The sequence below is a fragment of the Mobula birostris genome, chromosome 6 (assembly GCF_030028105.1).
Source record: "Mobula birostris isolate sMobBir1 chromosome 6, sMobBir1.hap1, whole genome shotgun sequence".
In the NCBI taxonomy this organism is placed as follows: domain Eukaryota; kingdom Metazoa; phylum Chordata; class Chondrichthyes; order Myliobatiformes; family Myliobatidae; genus Mobula; species Mobula birostris.
This window is the reverse complement of record NC_092375.1, coordinates 51,024,077-51,042,032: the sequence shown is the minus strand read 5'-3', so window position 1 is coordinate 51,042,032 and position 17,956 is coordinate 51,024,077. Positions and strand designations below refer to the sequence as shown.

Genomic DNA, 17,956 nt, shown 5'->3' with positions numbered 1-17,956 from the left:
CTGTACAATTATGGCTGATCAGCTCTTGGCCTCTATTCTACTAATCTGTTCTTCAGTTTTCCTATATACCAGAAGTCTGTCTTCCTTGGCCTCTAATAATGCAATGTCCAAGTTGAGATGAAAAATCCCCAATATTTCAGGGCCCTCAGAGCAGAAATTCCTCTATCTACACCTTAAATGAGTGATCAATTATTTTGAAAATGTGTCCCAGTACCTGTTTCATTCTCAAACGGAAATATCTGAACACTTAACTTGTCAGGATTCCTTAGAATACTGCATAAGACCAACAGCCACTAAGTTTAGAAGAATAAGCTCAACATTTTCTTATAAAACCCCTTTCATTCCAGGAATCAATATTTTAAACATCTGAAGTGTCTCCAATGCAAATAATCAGACAAGAACTATACACAGTACAACTCATTGGTTTCAGTAACAGCCTATACTTGTTTTCCAACATCCTGTTTGTCTTGCCATACTAAAACATTGTTTCATAAACAATGTTTTGCAACAGCACTATGCAGAGATCAAAGAATTTGTGTATCCTTCAGGTTAGTGTGATCCTGGGATTGACAAAACTCCAACGCCAGGAACTTTACTAATGTTTGTTTTAGGGAGTAAATTATCAGCAACAATTTAACATCATAACTACTTTCCTAGAGCTTTTATCTAAAGATACAAAAGAGATTGACCAAGCAGTAGGTTCAAACATGTAATAATTGTTGAGGGGAGTTTCTGTTTTGCTGAACTTAAATACTAATTTCTTGTTTTCTTTTTTGAATCAGATATTTACTTCCTGATGACAACAAAGCTTCTAAGAACAAGACACATATTGTTAAAAAGAGTGTAAACCCCCAGTGGAACCATATCTTCACGTATACTGGCTTACACCTCAGTGATCTACAAAATGTATCTATTGAACTAACCATCTGGGATAAAGAGTCACTTTCCAGCAATGTTTTCCTTGGCGGCATTCGACTTGGTCATGGCAATGGTAACTACCTTTTTTACTAATGATCTCTACCTTGTTATCCTTTTAATATTCTTCAATAACCAGTAGGAATAGTAAACTGAAGTCATTTGTAGTTGTAAGGTTGCAACTTTTGCATATTGCACTGGGTCAGTAACCTTCACCGCAAATGTAATTGATTATTTTGTAATTTTTTACTGTGGTTTAAAATGAATATACCAGTTCATTAATTTCTGTCCTGTTTTGTGCTATGAACTAAATGTTTCCCAACACTTGCTAAATCATCAGTGGAAATGAATTTTGACTGAACCTGCTTGACTTCTCAGAGGATACCAAGGAGTCTCCAGTATCCCAATGGGTTGAAACAGACACATCTCTGGCCACTGTTCAGCTTGCTTCTGACTTCTCCACTCACATGCTGAATTACACGGTCTCCTATTCCACAGAGTCCACTGGTGATACCCAAACATTGCAATGCTGGACAGGTGTACTTCACATCTAGCCCTTCAGCTTTTCACCAGCCTTAAGTAAAAGTAAACTACTTCACACTCAGGATAAGTTTTGTTTTCAAATCATTGCTACTGGCTTAGAGTCATGCAGCAGGGTCATGGGTCCTTCAGCCAATCAGCAAGTACTCTAAGTTCCAGTACTTGGCCCATAATTTTTCTATGCCTTAGTGATTCAATTGCTTGCCGAGATTGTGATGCATCTCTCTTTTCCCCCTAGACCCTTATAGGCAGTACATTCCAGATTCCAACCACCCTCCAGATTAAAAGACAAGATTTCTTCCTCAGATGCCCTTGATCATTGGGGATGTTTATGATTCAACAACCAATCTTCTCATACCCCTCAGCTCCTAAAAATATTAAACCCAGTCTATCCACTCTCTCCTCATAACTCAAAGGCTTCACCTCAAGACAATATTGTGGTCTGCCCTGATTCCAGTGCCATCATAGCCTTCCTGTAGCACGGTGATCAGACCGGCTGTGGCAGTACCTCAAGCTGTGGCCTAATTAATGAGGCTGTAACTTGAATTTGTTTAAGAATTGCTTATCATTTGAGTTTGTACTGTTCTCATACATCTTTGTTTTGATGGCTGTGGGCAGTTTAAAAAGATCTTTGACAGTCGCAGACTCCAGGGCTGGGCCTCGGATCCACCAGATGAGTCACTATTAGGGTGGGGACGGAATAATAGTTTCACAAGGCACAAAAGGCAAGTAAGGGTGAGATACAGTCTGGATAATTATGAACTCCCATTGAATTTACAGCCAACCTGTGGGTACCTTCTTTTTGGTTGCAGTCTTTCCCAATAATGTTGGTGACATGAGGTAAAGGATGAAAACAGCAGGATATTGATTACTGAAATGAATAGAGTAAGAAATTGCTGGTAACTTCTAATCCTTCTCAATAAAACCTTCTGCTGACTACTTACAATTCAGTCAGTAATTAACCTGCCTAGTCAACATTGCTGGAACAAAAATCACCCCAGGAAACACCCAAATTCCAAAAGGACAAGTTGATGCAAGCTTTGCATTTAAAAGAAAGTCCGTATCTCTATCATGATCTACTGAGCCATCTGCTCAGATGATCTACTGGCATATTTTGTTGGTAAGATTGAGGACATTACTAGCACCGTTTCAAAATATTGATGCTGTTATATATTTGTTGCTCAACAGGTCATAGCTATGGGATTGCAGTTGATTGGAATGATGCCCAAGGGGAAGAACAACACATCTGGCTCCAAATGATAGCAAACCCAGGTGTCTGGGCAGAGAGCACAATAATGCTAAGGGCCAGCATGGGGAAGCGCAAATTTTGAACCTGCACATGCAATGTAAAATTAAATATATTATCAAGCCGCAGTTTTTAAGGATAAAAATACTGAGTTCTATATGTGAAAGAAAATATTTATAGCTGTATTTTCACTTTTTAATTTGTGTAAATAATATTTCCTTGGGTTTTTAAATAGTTCAGTTTTGTAAAAAAAAAAATCAGTTAAGGTCACCTTTACTAGCACAGCATTTGGAAAAAATGAATATTCGGTCTAGCCTCTGTGTCCAGCTCTAGCTTAATAAACAGGAATTGTTGAAGATTTGATGACCTTTCAATATAGCAACCAAGTTTCTAGTTTTAGTCCTAGATAGCACCACCAAAGAGATTAACTGTGGGTGAAACGTGGTTAGCAGTTTCAATGCTAACTGGATACAGATGGTTTTCCTGCAGCAGCTGCTTGTGAAGATAATAACCACCACAGCTGTGAAAATACAAAGTACAGAGGAAATCTCTCCCTGTCCTCTTGTAACAAAGCCTGTTATTTCTACTGTGTGCAATCGATTGGTCATATTAAAATGATATTTATTTCCCTCTTGGGTTTCCTATACTACACGTTCTTACTGGGAGGCATTAGGGTTAGGACGATGCAAGGTGTGAAGGAGAAGGATATTCACAAACCAATGTCTACCTTTGCCTTTCTCCCACCTGACACCATTTATTCTCAACAGGCCTTTGGACCTACTAACAAGTCCTAGTAAATGGGATGGTGTCATTTAAAACTGGGTTCAGCTCCAAAAATTACAGAACCAAATGTCAGTAAAATTGAACATGCAGCAACTGCAGAGTCAGATTGCGCTATCAGGGTAAATGAATCCTGAAAGTTATTAAAACATTAATTTGCCTTTATAACTCAAAGATTGTATACTTACAGTGTAACTATCACACCAAAGCTATGTTTGATAATCTTTCTGGATTCTAACAGAATGCAAAATGACAACAAATTAATTCAGCTGTAGTTACAGCAACAGTTGTAGCTACAGTTCTGCATTTACCATCAGTAGAATTAAGGATTTTATCCAGAGTCAACCAAAATATTTTCATGTTTAAAAATATGTTTACTTCATGGGAAGGATGCATTCTTATTTGGGCTCGAGGGTTACCGGTTGGAAGTAAAGTTATCACATAGCTAACACCATTTGGTTACAGAGTGCTTGCTTAACATATGTGCTATAAGGGAGAAGAACGAGTGTGGAATAAGCGCTCACTATTTGCAATTTCCATACAACAAGCCTTATGTGAAATTTTGATGTAATTCTTTGAAGTTAGAGAATCATGTGGCCTCAGATGAAATTGATGATACTGACTGAACTATTGAGCCATTGGGCAGGTGTGAGATAAAATGAAAGATGTTTCACTAGAGGTATCTAGTGAATGCACTACTACATCAGTAGGCCCAGTGCAATACTGATAATAGTGTAATATGTTAAAGATTTAAATATTTTTAAACTGCTATTATATATCTATTACGGTTCTACATTATCACAGTTCCTTGTCATCAATACTCTGCAAATTAAATGTGATATTATTCTAATGGCTTAGTATTTAAATTTTCTGTATAAATATTGAAAAGAGAAAGTACTGCAAAAGTAATCATACTGTACATGTCAGCATTGACGGATATTCATCACTGTTATATGTTACTGCTGGATCACTGCAGAAGATATTGCCTAAGACAAAATATGTTTTTTTCCCCCCACTGGCTCTTGCAAGCATCAAAGAGGTAGTTATAAGCACAGTAATTTCAGAAAACTAAAGAAACTAGTATTCAAGGTTGCTACTAAATGGTTACTTAATGCAAAACTGCAAATAAATATTAGCCATTCCTGCTTGAAATGTAACATCCTATTCAAGCTTAAGCTTCTCAAGTCTACATTAGAAGTTTTATCAATGACCTCTCTTCTGTTGGCAGGTCCATGGTGGAAATGTTAGCTGATTATTTCACACTTCCATTCTGCTCAGGAAATTAAATAGCTATGCCAGTGTACCGCACAGCCTAGAACGCACTGAGACAATGTGAAGTTGCATCACATCAAGTTACCATAGTCTATGACCATTTCTAAGAAGTGTTGAGGTACTCTTCACATATACGCATCAAAAATATTATTGGAAACACTGTTTACTAGAAACATACTGTATCAACAAGAGCAGAGCAGAAATTGGGTATGCTGATTCCCCAAAGTCTTTATCTACAAGGCACATAGCAGGAAGAGGAAGAGTCTGGATAAGTGCTGCTCTAACAATACTAGGAAAAGTCAATACTATGCTGTACCAAGTAATCACTAGCCTAAACATCCACTCTCTCCAGCACCAGAACACTGCAACTATAGAATGTATCTTCTACCAGCACTACCTGCTACTTTGACGGTACCTCCCAAACTGCCGAATGGTCTTAAAATGAGAACTACATTATATCTGCATCCTGAGGTCTGATTAATTCATTGTCTCAGTCTGCTTCACCTGATGACTATACCTTTAAAAAGATTAGTATTCTGTTAAGTGTCCTAAATTAATTATAAGAAAGCAAACATTAATCGGGGCTATTTTTGTGATGTTGCCAAAGGTTCATGGTCAAAGGGTAATTGCAAACATTGACCAGGAATTAAAGAGGCACAGAATTGAACATTACAATAATCTATCATTCTTGCCACTATCAGCAAACAAAATATTTTTTGGTCTTTAAAACCAAAGTTTATTTTTTTCCCCAAATCATTCCATCATTAACAATGTTGCCTTTAGAGGATTGTTAATGATTTTTACGCTAAGGGAATTTCATGGCATGGCAGTGCACAGTTCAAACCAGTGCCATGACGATGCATTCCAGCTTCAATACTGAAAAGGCCAGAATACGCAGGAAGAGTCAACGAAGTCCTGCAGAAGGAAATTTTGAGTTGGGTAAAACGTTTTTTTTAAAAAAGTTAGGAACTCTAGAATTGCCACATGCTTGAGGCCAAAAATAGGAAGATCGTACAGGTAAATGTGTGGCTGAACAGCTTGGTGCAAGAAAGGAAGGTTTCAGATATCTGGATCATTGAACTCTTCCGGGGCAGATCAGACCAGTACAAGGGGAACGGGTTGCACCTAAACTTCAGGGGCTCGAATACCCTTGCAGAGAGGTTTTCTCGTGCTCCTAAGGAAAGTTTAAACTAATAAGTGGGGAGGAAACATCAACCAGAACAGTAGGGAGCTGGAGGAGTGATTTTGGAGATGGGAAGGGTTAAGTGACATAATTTGAAAAACAAGCGGGGCCAGGATAAAGAGCACAACAAGAATGATGGTATGAAGTCTATTTATTTTCGTGCAAGATAAGGCAGCTGAGCTTAGAGCCTATGATTAGTACATTGAGCTACAATATTGTAGCCAATACAAAAACTTAGTTGAGAGAAGTGCAGGACAGCCTGGATGTTGAGCTGCCTATAGCTGTGTCAGATGTGACAGAGTGGGATATAAAAGTGGTGCGAGAGTGACATTACTCATTGAGGTGAATATCACGGCTGCACTAAGAGAACATTTTGGAGAGCTCATCAAGCAAGGCCACATGGTTAGAACTGAAGAGTTAGATCTACACTATAATGAGGTTAGCGCCGGCTGGTGGTGGTGTGGCATTTGCACCAAACTTTGAGGTGATTGGTTCCAGGTTCAGATCCAGCCAGCTCCTTACACGCTTTCCACCTGTGCCAAGCTGAGCATCAAGCTAGCAACTCGGCCTCATAAACAGCAGACAAATGCTAAAGAGACGGCAAGGTTGCCACCCGATGCGCCACAAGGCGCGGAGAGGAATAACAACAATAGTGACATTATACTGTAAACTTCACAAGAGCCAGTGAGAACCAGAGAACAAATGCAGGCAGATCATGGAAATATTTTAAAAAATAAACACAGGGTATTAGTGGATAATTTTAACTTGCTGAATATTTTCTGGGATTTCCGCAGCACCAGGCCTGAGAAAGGCCCAAATTTGGTAGGTTTCTTGAAAAAAAATGTAGATTGTCTAACTACAGATTAGACCACACTATTGTAGATTTTCATAAATAAAACAGCAGAGGTGTTTTAAGTTCAAGGGGAACCATAACAACCAACTTTATTGTCAACCAAACACGGAACACAAAGCTTAGTAGTTACTTAGTAGTTTTCTGACTGTAGTTACAAATGTGAGCTTGGAGAGTTTTGGGAATCAACCCAGCAGTCAAATGAACTCGTAAGCAGTGGTGTATGGGATTGACAGGGTCACTGCGGGGAACTTACTGGGATGCGAGTTAACTACCCCAAGTACTTGCTTGACACTCACAAGCCAGCAGTTCTTAAGGTCCTTGGGCACACAGGAAATCTGTGCCAAACAGTGATCTAGCCACTTTAGGCAGAATGAAATCCCACATATAACGTCGCCCACTGAAGCAAAGCACCACCGGTCTTGTCCAGTAAGTCAAGATCCTGCTGCTGTTGGCAGCCTCCAGTGAGGCTCCGTCACTCTTTGCCTTATGATCAATAGGCAATGCTGGCAGCACACTCATTTGAGCACCTGTGTCACACAATAAGCATCGCTCTGAAGGAGTATCGGAATGAACAGTAGACAACCATGGCAGCTGGAGCCCAGGGTGCTTACAGACCTCAGGTGTCTCAGTGCACTGGCACTGTCAAAGCTGCAAGGTGGGCAGCACTTCTTGGCAGTCGTACCAAAGCAAGTCTGGTAAAAGCACAGATCTGGCATCGTCTGATTTGCAGCCGTAGGCTTGCGTGTGTTGGTGGCTCTACTGACCAGGCTTACTGAGGCAAGGAAATAAGGAAGAATTATGCACCTCTGCCTGGCTGAATGGAGACTCTCAGCCATTTTAGCAAGCTCTCTAGTCATTCACATGTGTATTAGCAAGGGCTATGCTAACTTGATCAGGCATTTGCTGCATGAAGAGTTCTTTAAAAATAAAGAAAGGATGGTTATTTCCAAGAGAGACAGCAAGTGGTCCATTAGCTCTGAAAGCCAAGCATTCAAAAACAGCTCCTAACTGAAGCACAACTCACATTTAGAATAAAACTTTTAAACGGAGCAGTTCTTGAATGCTTTCTTGAAAGATTCTATAAACTAAATGATCTCTCAGTATGTCATTAAGCCCATCACTGAACTGACAATGCTCAATCAATTTCTTCATTTCAGCCACATAAGCTGAAATGGATTCCCCTTCCTTGTAATTCCACTTACAAAACCTGAAGCATTCTGCAATCAACAATGGTTTTGGTTCTAAATGTTCCTGCGTTACTTTCACAATATCAGCAAAGCTCATTTTGGTTAGCATTATGGGGCGATGATTAGCTGAGACAACTGCAACTTGATTGGAGATCCATCCAACATTTGCATGCCACATTCCCTGCAATAGTCAACTGAAAGCGAATTCAGAAAGGTACTGGATGGTGCCACGGCAGTGTTCAAGAATAGCACTAGAAAACTCAAACATATCAAGGGTAAAATAGTGCTAAATAAAAGTGCCACACCCAAGTTTTGCAAAGTCCGTCTGATCCAGTTGCCGGTGATAAAGTAGCCAGTGAGCTAGATCCAATGATGGCTGAAGGAATTCTTTCCATGGTTGAGCCAATGGACAATGCCAGTGGTCCCAGTAGCCAAGAAGAATGGTTATGTCAGGATCTGTGGTGATTTTAAGGTTACCATCAACCACTACTGAAAACAGATCTATACCTTTTCCCTAGGATAGAGGATATCTTTGCAAACCTTTCTGAAGAGAGACGATTCAGTAAAGTTATCTTAGTTAAGGCCTTCCAACAGACAGAGATGGAAGAGTAAGAGGCGTTTCTGACCATAAACACTCACAAAGGGCGCTATCACTATAAGAGGCATAGGCTTATTTTTGGAGCAGCATCTGCACCCGCACCCTGGCAGAAGCTATGGACCAGGTACTGCAAGGCTGTCCAAGCACACAGTTATCTAGATGACATCATTATTACCAGTGAGGATGACAAGGAACATCTCTAAAATCTCAAAAGTGTTAAAAAGATTAGAAGAATTTCAGTCATTCCTGAAAATAAATAGAATAAGACACATTACATCTGCAGCATACTGCTCAGCTATAAATGAAAAGTTTGTCAAGAGTCTAAAGGACGCACTGTGAGCAATGTCTGCAGAGCACACTACACTTACACTGAATCAGAAGCTTGTCAATTTTCTCAATGCATATCACAATGCAGAACACTGCACAACCAACAACTCACCAGCATGCAGGACAAACAACTGAGGGCCCTTCAAACAAGGAGGTCCGATGTTTCACTCTTGGACAAGCAGTCCTGGTGAGGGACTGCAGCGGGGATCAAAAGTGGGTACTTGGAAAGATTAAGGACAGAACTGGACCACTCTCCTACACAGTGGAGAAGGTGTCTGATGTCATCTGGAAACAGTACATTGATCAGCAGAGGAGAGAAGGGTCAATTGTTAGAAAAGAAAGGAGTCCAGAGCTGTCAGAACCACCTCCTGCGGTCCCAGTGTCAACACCTACAACCACGGATGAGGCTCCAGAACCTGAGGTTGTTTCACAGCCACAAGTCCCACCTACCAAGCAGAGCAATTCCCCCTTGTCAGGAAAGGTGTTATCCCACAAGAGTAAGTCATCCTCCATAGCAAATAAATCTTTAGGCCTGAATGGGACAATTTAAAGTTTTCTCTGATGTGGATATCTACAGCAGTGGTATGTGTGTGTATATAGCTAAGCAGAGAGGAGTGTAGTGTATTTAATATTTCAGTAATGTTTTAAGGACATTGTAAATGTAATGTTTGATTAAGCATTCTAGTTTGTTTACATAATTCATTATGTGTAAGAGTTATATGAATAGCATACATCATTACATCATCATGTCAGACGTGAGCACCTCATGAAAGACAAGTATCCTTAGGTAGGCCCGGATCCTCAGCTCCCGTGTTTTTTTTTCGATTAGTTTCTGGAGTTAGAAACCATAGCAACCATGGTACTGCCTGGATTGAAGAATATTAGTCATAAGGAGAGGTTTGATAAACTAAGATTACTCCCTCTGGAGGCCAAAGAGTGACCTGATAGAAGTACGTATAGAAAATTATGAGAGGCATGGAAAGGGCATAGGCTTGGACTCTTTCTTCCCCCCCCCCCACCCCACCCCAGAGTGGAAATGTCAATACTAGAGGACATAGGTTTAGAGTGAGAGGGGGAAAGTTCAAAGGAAATGAGTGAAGAAAGTAGTTTTTCTTAATGCTGGATGATAACTGCCTGAAACACACTGCCGTGGGAAATGGCAGAAGCAGATACAATGATAATATTTAAAATTTTTTAGACAGACACATGAACAGGCAGGAAATAGAGAGAATATGGACTACATCCAGAAACAGGAGGGATTAATTTAAATTGGTATCATGGTCAGCACAGAGATGATGGGCCAAAGAGCTTGTTCCTGAATAGTCATAGTCATACTTTATTAATCCCGGGGGAAATTAGTTTTCATTACAGTTGCTCCATAAATAATAAATAGTAATAGAACCATAAATAGTTAAATAGTAATATGTAAATTTTGCCAGTAAATTATGAAATAAGACCAGGACCAGCCTATTGGCTCAGGATGTCTGACCCTCCAAAGGAGGAGTTGTAAAGTTTGATGGCCACAGGCAGGAATGACTTCCTATGATGCTCTGTGCTGCATCTCGGTGGAATGAGTCTCTGGCTGAATGTACTCCTGTGCCCACCCAGTACATTATGTAGTGGATGGGAGACATTGACCAAGATGGCATGCAACTTAGACAGCATCCTCTTTTCAGACACCACCGTGAGAGAGTCCAATTCCATCCCCACAACATCACTGGCCTTACATAAATTTGTTGATTCTGTTGGTGTCTGCCACCCTCAGCCTGCTGCCCCAGCACACAACAGCAAACATGATAGCACTGGCCACCACAGACTCATAGAACATCCTCAGCATCGTCCAGCAGATGTTAAAGGACCTCAGTCTCCTCAGGAAGTAGAGACGGCTCTGGCCCTTTTTGTAGACAGCCTCAGTGTTCTTTGACCAGTCCAGTTTATTGTCAATTCGTATCCCCAGGTATTTGTAATCCTCCACCATGTCCACACTGACCCCCTGGATGGAAACAGGGGTCACCGGTACCTTAGCTCTCCTCAGGTCTACAACCAGCTCCTTAGTCTTTTTCACATTAAGCTGCAGATAATTCTGCTCACACCATGTGACAAACTGTTCAGTTCTATGTTCTACAGCCATAAGCATTTGCCTTCCATTCTAAAGTAAGGAAGTACTTTGTAAGAGGATCTATGTGAAATACAATAACATGTAGCTTCCATTATTAACTCCATTGTATTCTGTATAATATGAGGCAACTGCATTTTACTTCACTATCCATATCTGCAAAGCACTCCACATAACTTGGATAAAAATGATTACCTATGTTACTGAGCAAAGTTGAAAAAAGTAGAAACAGAAACTGAACATGAAGAACAATAATAGTGGGTGAGGCAGCATCTCTGAGAAGCAGAGGAGAATACTGACCTTTACCAGCACCCTTTCACCAGTTCTGATTAAAGAGCATTTGTCAACTATTTCACTATTTTAGCTCCACTGAAGAACTATTAGGTTACCACACGAGTACTTTTTAAATGCAATTTCTGAAACAAATACATACCAAAATATTGAGCAGTTCTAATCAGCTGAATGGGAGTAAAAAGAACAAGCAGAGTTTTCAATACTAATACTATTGTCTTCAATATATAGCATTCCACAACCAGCTCAGTACTCAACTGATCCATAAGTTCATAAAGAATTTAAATTGTATTCCGGAGATCTTAAAGTTTGTCAGAGCCTCTTCCTAACAACATGAAAATAAATATTAAAAACATGAAAATGAAATGAATATTAAAATCATAAAATGCCCAAGCTGCACATTTGCCTTTTGTCAATCTTACTTTCCTAAGTTATTGTGTGCTATATGTGTGTTAAGTGTGCTATTGTGCTTTACACCCTGGTCCGGCAAAACATTGTCTCATTTGACAGTATACACATATATAGTTAAATAACAATGAACTTGACTTGACATGATGAGACTAAAGAAGCCAAGTCGATATTAGCTTCATTATAGTGAATTATCACTTCCAATCAAATTGATTTATAACTCTTACCTGTGGGATTTGGCTGAGGGGATTTGCATCATTCACTTAAAATTTGTTTTCATACCTTTTCTAAAATTGCTCATAACTCAGTGCCAGTCTTAAATGATAGACATTTGCCAAATAAACATTACCAGATAATGTTGAAAAATATTTTCCTAATTGAGTCACTTTAAGCACATAACACTAAACGAAAATCAAAAAGCTGCAGATGCTGATATAAAACCAGAAAAGCTAATGCACAGTCTTTAACCTGAAATATGGACTATCGTTCTTTTCACAGATGCATCCCATTTTCATCATTTTCTGTTTTGTCTAGAATGGGCCAGACAACAACTTCACAGTGAACGATTACAAAACTAGCTAGCAGTTGTGTGCACACATCTGACTTCTCACTCTGTGCCTGGACTTACTAGCATGCCCAGAAATAGGTTTGCAACTGTAGAAGCTGAGAAGCAAGACACCCTTTCTATGAGGCCTCTCAGCCTCATGCCCTGCCATGGCTGACACATCTATTATAAACCCATTTACTTCACTTCATTAAACAAAGTGAAAACTTTTTTTTTCCAGTTTTAATACTAATGCATGTAATTGACATCAGTTCAGAAACACAAGACCATAAGTCAAAGGAGCAGAATTAAGCCACTCAGCCTATCAAGTCTGCGCTGCAATCTATCCTTGCTGATTTATTATCCCTCTCAAACTCATTCTCCTGCCTTTTCCCCATAACCTTTGATGCCCTGACTAAACAAGAACCTATCAATCTCTGTTTTAAATATGCCCAATGACATCACCTCCATAGCCATTTGTGGTAATGAATTCCACAGATTCACCATCCTCTGGCTAAAGAAATTCCTTCTTATCTCTGTTCTAAATGAAAATCCCTTTATTCTGAGGCTATGAAAAGTAAACCAACTTACTTTTAAAATTTCTTTAACTATTTGTCAAGTTGTTGTGTACATTACTGATTATCAGGATCACCTCAATTCTGTCAGTGTGGATGCATTCTGGTTGCTCCTCACAGACCAGTCATTCTGTGAGATAAATTGGGTGAAGGCAAATCTTTGGGAGCCATGGGTTGATCACGGGGCACAGGCCAGCTCCATCCAACACAATCGAGCTCAACACATCTACATTACATTGCTCAGAAACATCCTAATGCACATCCAGAAATGAAAGGGTTACACTGCACTCTTAAATCCACTCTTAAATCTATGTAAATCCAGAGCCCCAGATGGCGGGCAACAAGCATTAAAAAAACACACATACACACAAAAATTCCCATCAGCCATACAAATGTGGTTAGCCAATGTAAATAAAGGACCTAACACTTGTTCCAGGCTTCATCTTTACCTCAGGCAAAACCAGTTTTAAATATATCAACTAAAAGTGAAGTGTATACTATGATCATCTTCTTGATTGCAATTCCAACCAGAGTTCTCCATCCTCAGACTCCTGATTCTAATGACCCTCTGCCACAGACACTCCTTCATTGGCGTCAGTACAGCCCAATTTCAGAAGTTGTGTTCACTGTACCACTACCAACACACAGGCATGGACAAGGATAATCTATCCAATCATGTTTGTATGAATGTAATTGCATTTTTCAAATTAATACTGCTGTAGTACAACAAATTGAGCATTTTATTATTATTTATAAATGCTATAATAATGAATTGACAATACTGCGAAATTAACAATGGTTTTAAAATCCATTTTAATATAATGGATTTAGTATAAAAATGTAAATGGATCACTTTTCCCTCTCCATGTGTGATGCTCAATTCAATTTCTTCTACAGATTTTAACCCTTACATATTCTCCCAAGTATAACTGCTACAATTTCCGGACTGAATCCAAACTGAAATTCCTTAATCAAGTGAACAAGTTGATCCAAACAGATACAAGCTGAAACTTACCAGACTTCTGTCAATTAAGGGAGATTCAGTATTTCCTCCATGCAAATATGCTTTGCATCCCTTTCTAGTTCGTCTGGATGAATGAACTGATGCAAAACAGACCAGAGCAAAGCTTAGAAGCACTACAGCATCTTATTTATTGGGCAAGCGAGTATCATTATGTGACTAAAGCACCATATATTTAAGATTCAGACCAGCAGAGGGCCTGCTCATTATATTTACTCCCCCTATCAAATATCCAACATCAAATAAATTATTTGGACCTTAAATCTACATCAAAATAAGCTACCTGTCTTAAAACACCCAAACATGGTCTGGTACCTGTCTCAAGCTCACCATGTGGAACGGAAAGGAGCATTGCCTGATAATAAACACCTGAAGTCTGCCGGTAGACACCACACTGCTCCAAATACTAAGAGAAGAATGACTTTTAATGCTTGAATGCTGGCTCATAATGGTGACCAGAGTCATGTCACCTTTAAATTCTTCAAAAATCAAATGCCACGTAGTTGTATACACATGCCGTTCATTCTTAAACCTCACTGTTACTACACCGCAAGGACAAGCCCATAGATCTATTCTCACCGTTTAAACAACTTCGTCGGCAAAAATACACTCCTGCCAACTCCAAGCTGTCCAGACACATTCAAACACTCCAGTGTAAGTGTGAATTTGCTGTGGGTATTGAGAGTTTTAATTTTAAACCTGAGCAACCCTCTATACACAAAGCAGCCATCTTCTCTAAGGCTGTATGTCAGTATAAAGAACACTTAAACTAAATCCTCACATTCAGAACATTACATTTTAATTAAATGCCTGGGATTGAGCAGGTCAATGTAAAAAGGATTAAGTGTGGCAAAAAGAAGTTGGATTAGCTGGTAATGAGAATCAATAGTCACCTCACCATATGGATCACAGTGGAAGCACATAATCTACTCTTTCAGAACAAAGTGAAAACCATAAACTAATAATTGTGGCACATTTTCCAAAACTAGTTAAATCATTCCATGCATATTGTGTTCAAACGTATCTCCTGTGCTGCAGTTTTATAAGGAAAATTCATAAATTACACCAAGCACAATACTTTACTTATTCATGATAATAAACTGATATGCTGCACCTAAGCAAAATTTTTCAGCAATCAAAAGGAATGTTTTACAGCATACTTTTATATATTAATGGCACTTTCAAGATATAAGTATGTAACTTGAAAATTCACATAGCAAACTGCAGTTGCTCCAATAAAGGGTAAAATTAGCTTTTGGAATCAAACACATGTCTGACCACTTTCTGCTTGCAATTTGATTTCTTCCTTTCGCAAAGGAAATGTGTCAATCAATGTGAAGAGTTCAGCAGCGGTAACTGGGAAAGGATAGCGTTCCCTATCCCTGCCATGTTTATCAACAAGGACCATGTTGAAGCTTGACTGGGAAATCCGGAGCAGCAACCTGCAAAATAGATCACAGGACAGCTTGAAGAGCACACAGACAGACCCACAAATCGGCTCTCTCCCCTTCTTAACAGCTTTTAAAACTTTTGTCAGCTATCAAATTAGTATCAAGTAATGTTTCTAATTGCCATTTTGCTAAATACTCTGACCATGAAGCAAAAGATTCGAACTAACCAAGATGAGCCAAGTTGTCTTCTTCCAACCAAGGTTAATTGATGTAGTTCACCAGTCAGGTTTACTCAGCTACTTAATCTTCCAAATAATAATGCAAAAATCATTTTTACATTCATTGTTTTAAGGTACAGCATTATCACTGCCACAGACTCAATGTTCCAGGCTCAAAGTTTTATGCGTGTTACTGCAATACTTCTTCTCAGCTGAAATTTTTCACCAATCCCCATGCTCCTGCCTTCTCCCCATAACTATTACTCACGGCATCAAAAAAGAGTTTATCAAATTCAGATTTAAATATATTCAATGACTTGGCCTCCACAGTCATCTGTGGCAATGAATTCTATAGATTCACTACTCTCTGGCTGAAGAAATTCCTCCACATCTCTGTTCTAAATGGATGTTCCTTTATTCTGAGGCTGTGCCCTCTGATCCTAGACTCACCCACTATAAGAAGCATCCTCTCCACATCCACTCTATCTAGGCCTTTCAATATTTGATAGATTTCAATGAGATCCCCCATCCTTCTTCTAAACTCCAGTGAGTACAGGCCCAGAGCCATCAAACACTCCTCATACATTAACCCTTCCATTCTTGTGAACCTCTTCTGGAACCTCTCCAGTGCCAGCACATCTTTTCTTAGGGGCAAGTGATCATAGTATGATCAAATTCACCTTAAATTTTGAGAAGGAGAAGCTAAAGTCAGGTGTCTCAGTATTACAGTGGAGTAAAGACAATTACAGAGACATAAGAGAGGAGTTGGCCAGAATTGATTGGAAAAGAACGCTGGCATGGCCGTAGTCAGCATGGTTTCCTCAAGGGAAAATCTTGCCTGACAAATCTGTTGGAATCCTTTGAAGAAATGACAAGCAGAGTAGACAAAGGAGAATTGGTTGATGTTGTGTATTTGGGTTCTCAGAAGATCTTTGACAAAGTGCTATACATGAGGCTGCTTAACAAGTTGCGAGCCCATGGTACTACAGGGAAGATCCTATCATGAATAAAGCAGTGGCTGACTGGCAGGAAGCAAAGAATGGGAATAAAGGGAACCTTTTCTGGTTGCCTGCTGGTGACTAGTGGTGTTCCACAGGGTCTGTGTTGAGATTGATTCTTTTTGCATTTTCTGCTGATGATTTGGATAATGGAATTGACGGGATTGTTACAAAGTTGGCAGAAAATACAAAAATAGGTGAAGGGACAGGTAGTTTTGAGGAAGTAGAAAGGCTACAGAAGGACCTAGACATATTAGGAGAATGGGAAAGAAGTGGCAGACGGAATACAGCGTCAGGAAGTGTATGGTAATACACTATGATAGAAGAAATAAAAGGTAGACTATTTTCTTAAGGGTTGAGTCGGTGGTGAGGAAGGCAAATTCATTTCAAGAGGACTAGAATATAAAACAAGGATGTAATGTTGAGACTTTATAAGCACTGAGGGCTCACTTGGAGTATTGTGAGCAGTTCTGGGACCCTTATCTTAGAAAGGATGTGCTGAAACTGGAGAGGCCTCAAAAGAGGTTCACAAAAATGATTCCAGATTTGAACAGCTTGTCATATGAAGAATGGACCTGTATTCGCCAGAATGCAGAAGAATGAGGGGTGATCTCCTGGAAACCTATTGAATGGTGAAAGGCCTTGAGAATGTGGACATGGAGAGGATATTTCCTATGGTGAGACCAGAGGACACAGCCTCAGAATAGAGGGGTATCCCTTTAGAACGGAGATGAGGAGGAATTTCTTTGCCAAAGAATGGTGAATCTGTGGAAGTTGTTGCCATAGGCATCTGTGGAAACTGACTGGATGTATAGTTAAGGCAGAGATTGATGATTCTTGATTAGTCAAGGCATGAAGGGATACAGGTGGAAGGCAGGAAACTGGGGCTGAGAGGAAAAGTGCATCAGCCATGATGAAATGCTGGAACAGATTTGATGGGCTAAATGGCCTAATTCTGCTCCTATGTCCTAAGGTCTTATAAGAACCCAAAACTGCTCACAATCCTCCAAGTGCAGTCTGACCAATGCCTTATAAACCCTTAGAGTTATATCCTTGCTCTTATATTCTAGTCCTTTAAAAATGAATGCTAACATTGCATTTGCTTTCCTTACCACCAACTTGGCCTGCAAGTTAACTTTTGGTAAATCCTGCACAAGGACTCCCAAAGTCCCTTTGTACCTCTAGTTTTGGAATTTTGCCCCGGTTTAGAAAATAGTCTACGTCTTTACAGTATTCCTTCTATCGAAGTGCATGACCATACACTTCCCAACACTGTATTCCATCTGCCACTTCTTTTCCCATTCTCATAATCTGTATAATTCCTTCCGTGGACTCCCTGCTTCCTCAACACTACCTGCCCTGCTACCTATCATCGTATCATCAACAAAGCCATCAATTCATCATTCAAATCATTGACATATAACATGAAAAGCAAACCCAACAGCAACCCCTGTGGAACACTGCTAGTCATTGTCAGTCAACCAGAAAAGGTC

General features: G+C 39.6%; 2 protein-coding genes across 7 annotated transcripts in view; one reads left to right on the top strand and one right to left on the bottom strand.

The window, feature by feature from the left end:
* The window catches only part of sytl5 (synaptotagmin-like 5), a 204,821-nt gene extending 200,277 nt beyond the window's left edge, over positions 1–4,544 (top strand). For all 5 annotated transcript variants that reach the window (XM_072260486.1, XM_072260482.1, XM_072260483.1 and 2 more), the window contains 2 exons: positions 783–991; positions 2,644–4,544. In XM_072260486.1, the coding sequence (XP_072116587.1) occupies positions 783–991; positions 2,644–2,786 (352 nt within the window). In that variant the 3' untranslated portion in view covers positions 2,787–4,544. The remainder of the gene's footprint in view (positions 1–782; positions 992–2,643) is intronic.
* A 9,079-nt stretch (positions 4,545–13,623) lies between these two features.
* srpx (sushi-repeat containing protein X-linked) overlaps positions 13,624–17,956 on the bottom strand; it is a 92,172-nt gene continuing 87,839 nt past the window's right edge. For both annotated transcript variants that reach the window (XM_072262273.1, XM_072262274.1), the window contains one exon: positions 13,624–15,298. In XM_072262273.1, coding sequence (XP_072118374.1) covers positions 15,118–15,298 — 181 coding nt within the window. In that variant the 3' untranslated portion in view covers positions 13,624–15,117. The remainder of the gene's footprint in view (positions 15,299–17,956) is intronic.